General features: G+C 38.6%; 1 protein-coding gene across 3 annotated transcripts in view; it reads left to right on the top strand.

The window, feature by feature from the left end:
- ECD (ecdysoneless cell cycle regulator) overlaps window positions 1–13,512 on the top strand; it is a 32,154-nt gene that overhangs the window by 1,313 nt on the left and 17,329 nt on the right. For all 3 annotated transcript variants that reach the window (XM_064269711.1, XM_064269712.1, XM_064269710.1), the window contains exons 2-3: window positions 2,858–3,081; window positions 6,955–7,072. In XM_064269711.1, coding sequence (XP_064125781.1) covers window positions 2,877–3,081; window positions 6,955–7,072 — 323 coding nt within the window. In that variant the 5' untranslated portion in view covers window positions 2,858–2,876. The remainder of the gene's footprint in view (window positions 1–2,857; window positions 3,082–6,954; window positions 7,073–13,512) is intronic.

Below are 13,512 nucleotides of genomic sequence, written 5' to 3'. Positions count from 1 at the left end.
ATGTCCCACCTGAATTTAGAGACCATCTCAAGAATAGATTTGATACATTGAACACTAATGACTGAATATCAGACAAGTTGTAAGATAACATCAAGGCCATCATACATAAAGAAAGAAAAAAACAAAACCCATTGCCATCAAGTCAATTCTGACTCAAAGTGATTGTATAGGACAAAGTAGAACTGGCCCATAGGGTTCCAAAGAATGGCTGGTGGATTTGAACTGCCAACCTTTTGGTTAGCAGCCAAGCTCTTAACCAGTGCGCCATCAGGGCTCCTAAAGAAAGCAAAAGGTCATTAAAAAGACAAGAAAGAAAGAAAAAAACAAAATGGATGTCAAAGAGACTCTGCAACTTGCTGTTCAATATAGAGTACCTGAAGCGAATGGAAGAAATGATCATGTAAAATAGCTGAACGGAAGACTTCAGAGGGTAGCTCAGGAAGACAAAATAAAGTATAATAATGAAATGTGCAAAGACCTGGAGTTAGAAAACAAGAAGGGAAGAACATGCTCGGTATTTTTCAAGCTGAAAGAACCAATGGAGAAATTCACGCGTTGGGCTGCAGTATTGAAGGATTCTGTGGGGAAAGTGTAGAACGACACAGTAAACATCAAAAGAAAATGGAAGAAATACACAGTCACTATACTAGAAAAATTGGTTGACGATGAGCCATTTCAGGAAGTAGCATATGATTAAGAAATGATGATGATATTGAGGGAAGAAGTCCAAGCTACACTAAAGGCATTGGCAAAAAACAAGGCTGCAGGAATTGACGAAATACCAATTGAGATGTTTCAACAAACTGATGCAGTGCTGGAAGTGCTCACTCATCTATGCCAAGAAATTTGGAAGACAGCTACCTGGCATCAGACTGGAAGAGATTCATATTTGTGCCCATTCCAAAGAAAGGTGAGCTAACAGAGTGTGGAAATTACCAAACAATATCACTGATAGCATATGCAAGTAAAATTTTGCTGAAGATAGTTCAAACACAGTTGCAGCAGTACATTGACAGGAAACTGCCAGAAATTCAAGCTGGGTTCAGAAGAGGATATGGAATGAGGGATGTCATTGCTGATATCAGGTGGATCCTGGCTGAAAGCAGGGAATACCAGAAAGGTGTTTACCTGTGTTTTATTGACTATGCAAAGGCATTCAACTGTGTGGATCATAACAAATTATGGATAACATTGTGAAGAATGAGAATTCCGGAACACTTCATTGTACTGATGCAGATCCTGTGCATAGACCAAGAGTGAGTCGTTGGAACAGAACAAGAGGATACCGTGTGGTTTAAATTTGGGAAAGGTGTGCGTCAAAGTTGTATCCTTTCACCATACCTATTCAACCTATATCATGAGCAGATAAACCCAAAAGCTGGACTATATGAAGAGGAGCAGGGCATCAGGATTGGAAGAAGACTCATTAACAACCTGCGTTTGCCCAGATGACACAACCTTGCTGACAGTGAAGAGGACTTGAAGCACTCACTGATGAAGATCAAAGACCACAGCCTTTAGTATTGATTATACCTCAATATAAAACAAAAATCCTCACAACTGGACCGATAAGCAACATCATGATAAACAGAGAAAAGACTGAAGTGTTCAAGCATTTCACTTTACTTGGATCCACAGTCAATGCTATGGAAACAGCAGTCACGAAATCAAATGACGTATTGCACTGGGGGCATCTGCTGCAAAAGACCTGCACAGCAACTTAACAACAACAACACCCACCTCTCAGTAAACCAGAGCTATACGCCTGAGACCTGAAAAATTGGTAAATTTAGAACAGATAGCTGTAGGATCAAGAGTCATGGGAAAATCGTATTCTCTTGGGAGAACAACAGGGGAGAACCCTTATTCTGGGGTGATATGATAGGACAGGAAACCGCGGTGGCATAATGGTTAAGTGCTATGGCTGCTAACCAAAGGGTCGGCAGCTTGAATCCGCCAAGCGCTCCTTGGAAACTCTATGGGGCAGTTCTGTTCTGTCCTATAGGGTTGCTATAAGTTGGAATCAACTTGACGACACTGGGTTTGGTTTGATTTATGATAGGACATGAACGTTTTGTAGTTTTGAATTCCCCTATGCCACACAATCCTTTTAAAAGGGAGCTATATTGATTATGTAGAACCTCAGGAGATTGCTCTCAAGAGCTTTTAAATTATAAAATTTTAAAACCAGAGAGGGATTGTAGAGATGGTAGAATAACACCCTTATTCTATAATGGAAGAAAAAGCCCCAGAAAGACAAAGTGAAGAGCCAAAAGTGACACAACTCTTCAGTGGCAAAACTGGAACTTTGAATAGTACTTCAACAGTGAAGGTTACTGCAGAGTTTTTCCAAGTGTATTCCACACACCATTGCTAGCACAAGGACAAGCATTTTTTAATTTTATTCTTACATAATTATCAGTTAATTTGAGAATGTAATACTGGATTTCTGCTTATCTTGATGTAAGTTTTCCTTTTACATGATTTTAAATATAAAAGTCATTGTAAATAATAATATTAAATAAATATTACTATAGTTGATATGGAGACCTGGTGGCACAGTGATTAAGAACTCGGCTGCTAACCGAAAGATAGGCAGTTCGAATGTACCAGCTGCTCCTGGAAAACCCTTTGGGGCAGTTCTGCTCTGTCCTGTAGGGTCACCATGAGTCAAAATCAACTCGACGGCAACGGGTTTTGGTTTATAGCTGGCACGTGATCGAGGCAAAAATCATCGTGCGGTGGGTGAATAACTGAACTTTGGGAAACAGTATTAATGGAATCACCTGGAAAAGTTCAGGAAATTGGGGTGTAACATCTACATTGTTCTATGTGGTTTATATTATTGAAACTTTAGAAGTATCTTTCAAAGAAGAATGGAGGAAAATATGAAGCTTGCTACAGTGGAAGACACTGTGGAGTACCGCCTGTTCCTCATACCAGATGAACCGACGAACCCAGAAAAACACAAGGAGATTCTCCTGAAGTATATTGAGAGAATAATGACCCAGTTTGCACCCATGCTGGTCCCCTATATCTGGCAGAATCAGCCTTTCAACCTCAAGTACAAACCTGGGAAAGGTAAGTCTCTTTTATCTATCCTGTTATGTGCGACTTTCCGTGTCATTCTGACAACAGGGATGTTTAATAGTCCATAGTTCATTCATTTTTGTAAGGAAGAGACTTATATCCTGAACTTTTTAGATCAGTGGTATTTGCCTATATTCAGTTAAGCCTTTAAACTTAAAAAAAAAATTTTTTTTAATTCATATTGATAAAAACCTTTCAAACAGTCATTACCTTAGGAACTACTAGCATATATGAAACATTATTAAACTCGTGGCTATTCTTTTGAACTCTAGCTTTACTGTGACATAACATACTAAACTTTTTCAGGAAATTGTCTTTCTCAGCCATAGTTCCTTTTGCTGCCACTCAGAACTCCTTGCTCTTGATGATGTGTTTAGCAGGCTGCCTTGTTTCACATAGTTGTTTCGGTGGGGATCTGAGGGTGGTTCAACCTGGCTTATAAGAGAGATAATGGGGCTTTATGACCACTGTTTGCCACTCAGAAGCACTTTGAGGTTTCTTCACCACTTCCCTGTGTTGTTGGTACTTGAGGTGTGACATCTGGCTAAATACAGCACTTCATTGTATCATTTCTTATAGCTTTACTAAAATGATTCATGGACAGGTGACCAGGATTCCACTCATCCTGTGTCTTATGTGGGGTCTTCTTTGGGATCACCAGCCTGGGCGTGTGCCACTATCAGTCTGGCCCTTAATTTCATGCTTATCTGTTATCTTATGGTTAGCAATTGCCAGATGTTTCCCCTACTGTTAATTTTATTGAACTGCTGTTCCTTGAAATACCTGTGGTATTTATTGGCAAGAACACTGTCACATTAGCACAGCACATCCAAAACTAACTTATCTTTCCTCTAGAACATGAGGTTTTACTGTATGTTTTCTTATCTTGTGTAATCCGACCTAGTTAGTAATTTAAAATCCTATCCCGGTCATCACTTTGCTATGTGCATTCAGGCTGTATGTCCTGCTGTTCTTACCTCTAAAACCTGGCCCCTCCTCTACATCTGTTTGGCTGTAATCAAAGCCTTCTTTATCTCTTCGTCTACAGTAGCCTCCTATCTAACCACTCAGCTTCCCGCCTCTCCAGTTCCTCACACTGTTGCCAATTACCTTTGAAAAACACAAAATCTGGTGTCATTGCCAGTCCTTCAGCAGTTCTCCATTGCTTCAGGATAAAGCTCAAGTTGGAGTGTAATATCTAAGCTAAATAAAGCTAAATAATGATAGATACTCTAATTGGAGCTACTCTAATTGAGAAAACTTGGGAGAATTGGGGTGAGGAGAAGAAGTTTGGGGTGAGCTGGTCTCCCCACCTGGTTTTTTTTTTGGCATGGCAGCTCTTGAGATACTCGGCAATGCACTTGTTTGAAAATTTCTGCTTCATGCAAATCTGTTGTTGTTATTGTTGTTGGATGTCGTCGAGTCAGTTCTGACTCATAGCAGCAACCTTACGTACAATACAACAAAACGCTACGTGCTCCTGCACCATCCTCACGATCAGTGTTACGCTTGAGCCCACTGTTGCAGCCACCACGTCAATCAGTCTCATTGAGGGTCTTCTTCTTTTTTGCAGACCCTCTACGTTACCAAGCATGATGTTCTTCTCAAGGGACTGATCCCTCCTGATAACATGTCCAAAGTATGTGAGACATAGTCTTGCCATCCTTGCTTCTAAGGAGCATTCTGGCTGTACATCTTCCAAGACAGATTTGTTTGTTCTTTTGGCAGTCCATGATATAGTCAGGATTCTTCACCAATACCATAATTCAAAGGCATCAATTCTTCAATCTTCCTTATTCATTGTCCAGCTTTTGCATGCATATGAGGCAATTGAAAATACTATGGCTTGGGTCAGGTGCACCTTAGTCTTCGAGGTAACATCTTTGCTTTTTAACACTTCGAAGAGGTCTTTTGCAGCAGATTTGCCCAATGCAATACGTCGTTTGATTTCTTGGGTGTTGATTATGAATCCAAGTAAAATGAAATCCTTGACAACTTCAATCTTTTCTCCGTTTATCGTGATGTTGCTTCTTGCTTATTGGTCCAGTTGTGAGGATTTTTGTTTTCTTTATGTTGAGTTGTAACCCATACTGAAAGCTGTACTCTTTTGATATTTGTCAGTAAGTGCTTCAAGTCCTCTTCACTTTCAGCAGGCAAGGTTGTGTCATCTGCATAACCCATTGTTAATGATCTTCCTCCAATCCTGATGCCCCGTTCTTCTTCATATAGTCCAGCTTCTTGGATTATTTGCTCAGCATGCAGATTGAATAAGTATGGTGGAAGGATACAACCACGACACACACCCTTGCTGACTTTAAACCGCGCAGTATCCCCTTGTTCCATTCAAACGACTGCCTCTTGTAGTATGTACAGGTTCCTAATGAGCACAATTAAGTGTTCTAGAATTCCCATTCTTTGCAATGTTATCCATAATTTGTTACGATCCACACAGTCAAATGCCTTTGCAAAGTCAATAAAACACAGGTAAGCATCTTTCTGGTATTCTTTGCTTTCAGCCAGGATCCATCTGACATCAGCAGTGGTATCCCTTGTTCCACGTCCTCTTCTGAATCTGGCTTGAATTTCTGGCAGTTCCCTGTCAATGTACTACTGCAGCCACTTTTGAATTATCATCTGCAAAATTTTACTTGTGTGTGATATTAATGATATTGTTCAATAATTTCTACATTTCGTTGCATCACCTTTCTTTATAATAGGCATAAATACGGATCTCTTCCAGTCCGTTGGCCATGTAGCTGTCTTCAAAATTTCTTGGCATAGACAAGTGAGCACTTCCAAGTCTGCGTCTATTTGTTGAAACATCTCAATTGGTATTCCATCAGTTCCTGGGACCTTGTTTTTCACCAATGCCTTCAGTGCAGCTTGGACCTCTTCCTTCAGCACCATCGATTCTTGACCATATGCTACCTCCTGAAATGGTAGAACATTGACCAATTCTTCTTGGTATAAAAACCAAAAACCAAACCCAGTGCCATTGAGTCGATTCCGACTCATAGCGACCCTATAGGACAGAGTAGAACTGCCCCACAGAGTTTCCAAGGAGTGCCTGGCGGATTCAAACTGCTGACCCCTTGGTTAGCAGCCGTAGCACTTAACCACTACACTACCAGGGTTTCCTTTCTTGTAGGCTGTGTATTTCTTCCATCTTCTTTTGATGCTTTTTTGTCATTTAATGTTTTGCCAATAGAATCCATCAATATGGCAGCTCGAAGCTTTAATTTTTTCTTCAGTTCTTTCAGCTTGAAAAACGTCAAGCGTGTTCTTCCCTTTTGGTTTTCTAACTCCAAGTCTTTGCATGTGTCATTATAATACTCTACTTTGTCTTCTCGAGCCACCTTTTGAAATCTTCTGTTCAACTCTTTTATTTCATCATTTCTTCCCTTTGCTTTAGCTACTCAATGTTCAAAAGCAAGCTTCAGAGTCTATACTGACATCCATTCTAGTCTCCTGAATACAGTCTTCTGATATTCAGAACATGCTATTGCTTGTCATGCCTCTGTACCTTTGGACATGTGGTTCCTTCCTCCCAAATCCCACCCCTGGTCGCTCCACCAGACCAGCATAGCTCAAATACCACCTCCTTTATGCTCACGTAGTCCTGTGTGCTTACACTTGTTCATCATCTCATTTCAGTGACTTGGTTGTCTGCCTCTTATTTTAGACACTGAGTTCTTCGTGAGTAAGCATCTCATATCTTATTCGGGATTGCAACCTCAACTCCAAGTATAGTACCTGGAGCATAGTAGTCAGTCAATGAATGTTTGTTCAATCAAATGATCACATGTATTTTTATGTACAATGACAAATTTATCTACTTACATGTTTGCTTTTCTCTTGTTTTAGGAGACGTTCCTGCTCATATATTTGGCATGACAAAGTTTGGGGATAACATTGAGGATGAATGGTTTATTGTCTATGTAATAAAACAGATTACAAAGGAGTTCCCAGAGTTAGTAGCAAGGTATTGTAGTTATTTTAATAATTCTGATTATTCCATTATTGAAACTAAGTGACTACATTTTTATCATTTTAGTAATTTTTTTCTATAGTCTGATAAAAATTACACAGATTTGGGGCATAGATTTTTAAAAGTGACTGTGTTTAGCTCAGTCTTTTCTTGAGGAAGAATTTAAGTATCTTTGGAGAGTTCAATTTCTAAAAGATTTCAAAGAAAACCTACTTGTTTTATGTTTTTTTTTTATTATCATTATGAAAGGACAGATACATGTGGTAAACAAAATCTAAACAATACAAAAGGGTGTACTACTCTGACTTCCCAGAAGTAATCACCATTGAATTTCTTGTGTGTCTTTAAAAAAAAAAAATTCCATTCATATACACATATACATATCTCGTAGATTTTAAAAATACCTACGGAAACCCTGGTGGCGTAGTAGTTAAGAGCTACAGCTGCTAACGAAACGGCTGGCTGTTCGAATCCACCAGGCACTCCTTGGAAACCCTATGGGGCAGTTCTGCTCTGTCCTCTAGGGTCACCATGAGTTGGAATTGACTCGACGGCAACAAGTTTTTTTTTTTTTGGTTATAGCTATATATTTTTTAAGAAATCATACAAAGAAGAAATGTAAAGGAAAATCAGTGAGCATGGTAGGGAGCACTGCATTGTAGTAAACAGTTTTAAAAATAGGAAATTTGCTGGTTCTCTGTAATTACCAAGTTGCGCCAGTAGAGGGTGTTTTTACCCACTTAATATATTTTGTCTGGTTCTTCCCAGTTAGTCCCCAAATTCTGACCTATTTTTACCCACCCAACCTCTTCCCCAGCAGCACAAGGAAGAAAAAAAAAAAAAAAGAAGAAGAACCTTCAAAAATGTTTTATTACTGAAATTTCAAACATACATGAAAGTAGAGATCATGAAGAGAGTATAATGCCCATCACCCAGCTTCAACAATCGTCAAATCATGGCCAATCTTATTTCATCTGTATCCTTTCCCGACTCCCCCACCCCAGAGCAATATTATTTTAAAGCACATCTCTTGATACCGTGTCATCCCATCCTTAAATACTTCAGGATGTAAATCTGAGATAAAGACTTCTATATTTTAAACATTACTGTTACTACAGCTGTTTTAGTTATTTAGTGCTGCTGTAACAGAAATACTGTAAGTGGGTGACTTTAACGAACAGAAATTTATTTTCTCACAGTTTAGGAGGCTAGAAGTCCAGGTTCAGGGAACCGGCTCTAGGGGCACTCTCTCTCACTCTCTGGCCTCTGGGAGAGGATCCCATCTCAGCTTCTGTAGCCCTGACTGGCATTCCTGGGTTCCTTGACGATCCTCACGTGTGCTTCTGTCTTCCCAGCTTGTGTTCCCTTGACTTTGTGTCTATGTTTATAATTCCGAAGTGATTACGTTTAGGACACATCCTATACTGGTATGGTCTCATTAACATAACAGAGAAAACCCTATTCCCAAGTGGAATTACATCCACAGGTATAAGGTTAGAATTCCAACACAAATTTTTTTTTTCTTTGGGGGGCGGGGGGGGGGGGGACACGATTCAACCCATAACAACAGGTAAAAATTATTAGCAATAATTTTTCAAATTTTTATATTTATATTTTCTTAAATAAGGAGGAGGCAATATCTTTTACGTGTGGATTCTGATATTTATATAATGATGGTTCATGCTTACACAAGTCCATAAAAACAAAACAAAACAAAACCCATTGCCATCAATTCGATTCCAGCTCATAGCAGCTTTATAGGACAGAGTAGAACTGCCCCATAGGACTTCCAAGGCTGTAAATCTTTACGGACAGGTCTGTAAAGCTCTTTTAATCTTAGACATCTACTGTTTTGTCAGTCTTTTAAAAACCGTTAGAAAAAGAAAGAAACTTCCTTTATGTTCCTGCAAGATTAATCTTCCTAAGGTACAGTTTTAACCAAGATACTGCCCTGCCCCAATTCTTATCCTGTAAAACTATGCTTATTCTCATTGGTCCAGCCAACATTTAAAGCTCTTCACAAAGTGGTATAACTTCTCTGTTTGCAGTCTTCTTACTTACTAGGTTGTTGTTCTCCAAATATCCACCTTAAATTGCCACCTCCATGCTTTACTTATTTATATTTAAAAAAAAAAAGTGTGAATGTATTATCTATTCAAACATTTACATTTTAAAAAAGAGAGATAAATGAGACAAAACGAGATTATCTTTCAAGGCTCAAAGAACACTTCCTCCGTAAAGGCTTTCCTAATCTCAGCTATATGTGATTTTTTTTCCCTTCTTTTGAAATCCTCTTGTAATTTGTATATTTTTCGTACTTTTGTCTACTATTACCTATTCATGTACTTTTCGTACTTTATTTCCTTAGCTTTTCATCTTCCTCTAACACCTCTTCACAATCTCATAGTCTCCTTCAGTGGCAAATGGTATCTTAAACATTTTGCTTTCTGGTTTTTTTTCCGGCTTCCCCAGTGTTGTGTACTGTCTTACCCTTCATCAAAGTTACCACTTATCTAGTGTCTATTTAGTGTTTTTCCATCCCCACTCCTCCCCTCCCTTATAACCATCAAAGATTATTTCTTTTTGTGTGTAGACCTTTTCAGGAGTTTTTACAGTAGTGGTCTCATACAATATTTGTTCTTTTGTGATTGACTTATTTCACTCAGCATAATGTCCTCCAGATTTACCCATGTTGTGAGCTGCTTTGCAGATTTACCATTGTTCTTAATCTTTGTGTAATAATCCACTGTGTGTATGTACCATAGTTTGTTCATCGATTCATCTGTTGATGGGCATCTGGGTTGTTGCCATCTTTTTGCTATTGTGAGCAATACTGCAGTGAGCATGGGTATGCACCTGTCTGTCTATTCATGCGATGGGTCTTATTTCTCTAGGATATATTCCTAGGAGTGGGATTGTTCGATTATATGGTATTTCTATTTCTAGTTTTCTGAGGAAGTGCCATATCGTTTTCCAAAACGGTTGTGCCGTTTTGCATTCCCACCAGCAGTCCATCAGAGCTCCAGTCTCCCCACAGCCTCTCCAACATTTGTTATTTTGTTTTTTTGATTGGTGCTAGTAATGCTGGGGTAAGACGGTGTCTATCTTAGTCATCTAGTGCTGCTATAACAGAAGTACGACAAGTGGATGGCTTATTTTCTCACAGTGAAGTAGACTAAAAGCCCAAATTCAGGGTATCAGTTCCAGGGGAAGCCGTTCTCTCTCTGTCAGCCATCTCATCAATCTTTCCCCAGACTGAGAGCTACTCTGCATAGAGACCCTGAGTCCAAAGGACACGCTCTGCTCTTGGCACCGCTTTCTTGGTGATATGGGGTCCCCCTGTCTCTCTCCTCAATTTTCTCTTTTATATCTCAGGAGATTGCCTCAAGACACAATCCAGTCCTATAGGTTGAGTCCTGCCTTACTAACACAACTGCTGCCCATCTTCCCTCATTAACAGATAGAGGCAGGATTTACACCATATAGGAAATTACACAAAACCAGGAAACATTGCCAGCCCAACTGATACACACATTTTTGGGGGGACATAATTCAATCCATGATGGTATCTCATTGTGGTTTTAATTTGCATTTCTCTAATGGCTAGTGATCGTGAGCATTTTCCTCATGTGTCTGTTAGCAGCTTGAATGCCTTCTTTGAAGTATCTGTTCGTTTCTTTCGTATGTTTTTTTAATCGAATTATTTGTCTTCCGTCGTAGAGGTGTTGGATTTTCTTATAAATTTTAGAGATTAGACCTTTGTTGGATTTGTGATAGCCAAAATTTTTCCTAGTCTATAGGTTCTCTTTTTTGATGAAGTCTTGATGAGCTTAAGTGTTTAGTTTTTAGAAGATCCCAGTTATCTGGCTTATTTTCTGGAGTTTGCGTGTTGTTATGGTTTATATCCTGTTAATGCCATGTATTAGAGCTTCTAGTGTTGATCCTATCTTTTGTCCTGTGATCTTTATAGTCCTTTCTTTTATATCTAGGTCTTTGATCCATTTCGAATTAGTTTTGGGGTATGGTGTGAGGTATGGGTCCTGTTTCATTTTCTTGCAGATGGACATCCAGTTTTGCCAGCACCATGTGTTAAAAAGACCAACTTTTCCACATTTGATGGACTTTGGGCCTTTGTCAAAGATCAGGTGACCGTAGGTGGATGGATTTACATCTGGGTTCTCAATTCTGGTCCATCGTTCAGTGTATCTATCATTGTACCAGTACCAGGCTGTTTCAACTACCGTACCTGTATAGTAGGTTCTGAGGTTAGGTGGTCCGCATCCCCCTACTTTATTCTTCTTCTTCAGTAGTGCTTTACTTATCCGGGGTTTCTTCCCTTTCCATAGAAAATTATTGGTTAGTTTTTCCATCTCTTTAAAGAATCCAACTTAGTTGTGGTGTATTATTTTTTTTATATGTTGCTAAACTCTGTTAGAATTTTGTTGAGAATTTTTGCATCTATATTCATGAGACATATTGGTCTGTAATTTTCTTTTTCGTGGTGTCTTTGCCTGGTTTTGGTATCAGAGTTATGCTGGCTTCATATAATGAATTCAGAATTATCCCTTCCTTTTCTATGTTCTGAAATAGTTTGAATAATACTGGTGTAAGTTTTTCTCTGAATATTTGGTACAATTCTACAGTGAAGCCATCTGGGCCATGGTTTTTTTGTTGTTGTTCGGAGTTTCTTTTTATTACCTTTTCAGTCTCTTCTCTTGTGGGTGTGTTCGGATTTTCAACATCATTTTGTGTTAGTTCGGGTAGGTAGTGTGCTTCTAGAAATTTGTCCCCTTCCTCTAGGTTTTCAAATTTGTTGGAGTATAGTTTTTCACAGTGCTCTGTTATGATCCTTTTTATTTCAGTTGGGTCCGTTGTAATGTCCCCCGTTTATTCTTATTTGGGTTAACTGCACCCTCTCCTGTTTTTCTTTGTCAGTTTGGCCAAGTGGTTTGTCGATTTTGTTGATCCTTTCAAAGAACCAACTTTTGGTTTTGTTGATTATTTCTATTGTTTTTCTGTTTTCTATTTCATTTGTTTCTGTTCTGATCTTTATTGTTATTTTCTTTCTTCCAGTGCCTGTGGGCTTCTTTTGCTGTTCTCTTTCTATTTGTTTAAGTTGTACAGCTTATGTTTTGATTTTGTCCCTTCTTTTTTGATGTGTGAATCTATTGCCATAAATTAACCTCTGAGCACTTCCTTTGCTGTGTCGCAAAGGTTTTGGTATGATGCGTTTTCATTCTCACTTGATTCTGGAGTTTTTCGATTCCATCTCTGCAGTTCTTCCATTACCCAGGGGTTTTTAAGCAGAGTGTTATTCAGTTTCCATATAATTGATTTTTTTTTCCGTGCTCTTCTTGTCGTTAATTTCTACTTTGATGGCATTGTGATCAGAGAAGGTACTTTGTATTATCTCATTGTTTTGGATTTTGTTGAGGGTTGCTTTGTGGCCTAAGATGTGGTCTATTCTGGAGAATGTTCCATGTGCATTGGAAAAGTGTATGTGTTTTGCAGCTGTTGGGTGGAATGTTCTATATGTGTCTATTAGGTCAAGATGGCTGATTGTCGGCCTTGAGATCTTCTGTTTCTTTGTTGAGTTTCTTTCTAGATGTTCTGTCGTTTACCAAGAGTGGTGCATTGAAATCTCCTCCTATTATTGCGGAACTGTCAATTTCTCTTTTCAGTGCTGTTACAGTTCGTTTTATGTATTTTGGAGCCCTGTAATTGGGTGCATAGATATTCATTATAGATTGTCCGTTTAATCATTATGTAATGCCCTTCTTTGTCTTTTATGGTGGATTTTGTTTTAAAGCCTGTTTTGTCTGAAATTAGTACTGCCACTCCTGCTCTTTTTGGGTTGCTGTTTGCTTGATATATTTTTTTCCATCGTTTGATTTTTAATTAATTTACATCTTTGTTTCTAAGGTGTGTGTCTTGTACACAGCATATTGATGGACCCTGTTTTTTTTTTTTTTAATATATTCTGGCACTCTCAGTCTCTTTATGGGTGCATAGGCCCTTTACGTTCAGCGTATAGGTGTATGTTTATTGTTGTTATTTTGTAGTGCTTTTTTTGTGTTGCTGACATTTTCTTTGTTCCTCTTACTCTCCTGTGCTGAATTCCTTTTGTTTGTAGTTTTTTTTTTAATTTCTTTTGTGTTTGTAGATTTTGCGTTTACTGAGACTTTATGTTTTTCTTCTTTATTTTGATGAGTACGTTTGTTAACTTTCTTTGTGGTTACCATAAAATTTACCCCATCTTCCTAGGTTTGAACCAGTCTATTACGTGGTATCATCTTGTTCTTCTCCGTTAGAAAGTTCGATGTCTACACCGTTTAGTCTCTCTTTTATTGTTCTAACGTTGTTGTCATTTATTCAGATTGACCTCTCTGGTTCCCTGTTGCAAATCTTTTAGTTTTGATTAATGCTTGAGAGTT

The sequence above is a fragment of the Loxodonta africana genome, chromosome 16, assembly GCF_030014295.1.
Source record: "Loxodonta africana isolate mLoxAfr1 chromosome 16, mLoxAfr1.hap2, whole genome shotgun sequence".
Lineage (NCBI taxonomy): Eukaryota > Metazoa > Chordata > Mammalia > Proboscidea > Elephantidae > Loxodonta > Loxodonta africana.
Note: the sequence above shows the minus strand (reverse complement) of the source record. Positions and strands in the feature narration are given on the sequence as shown.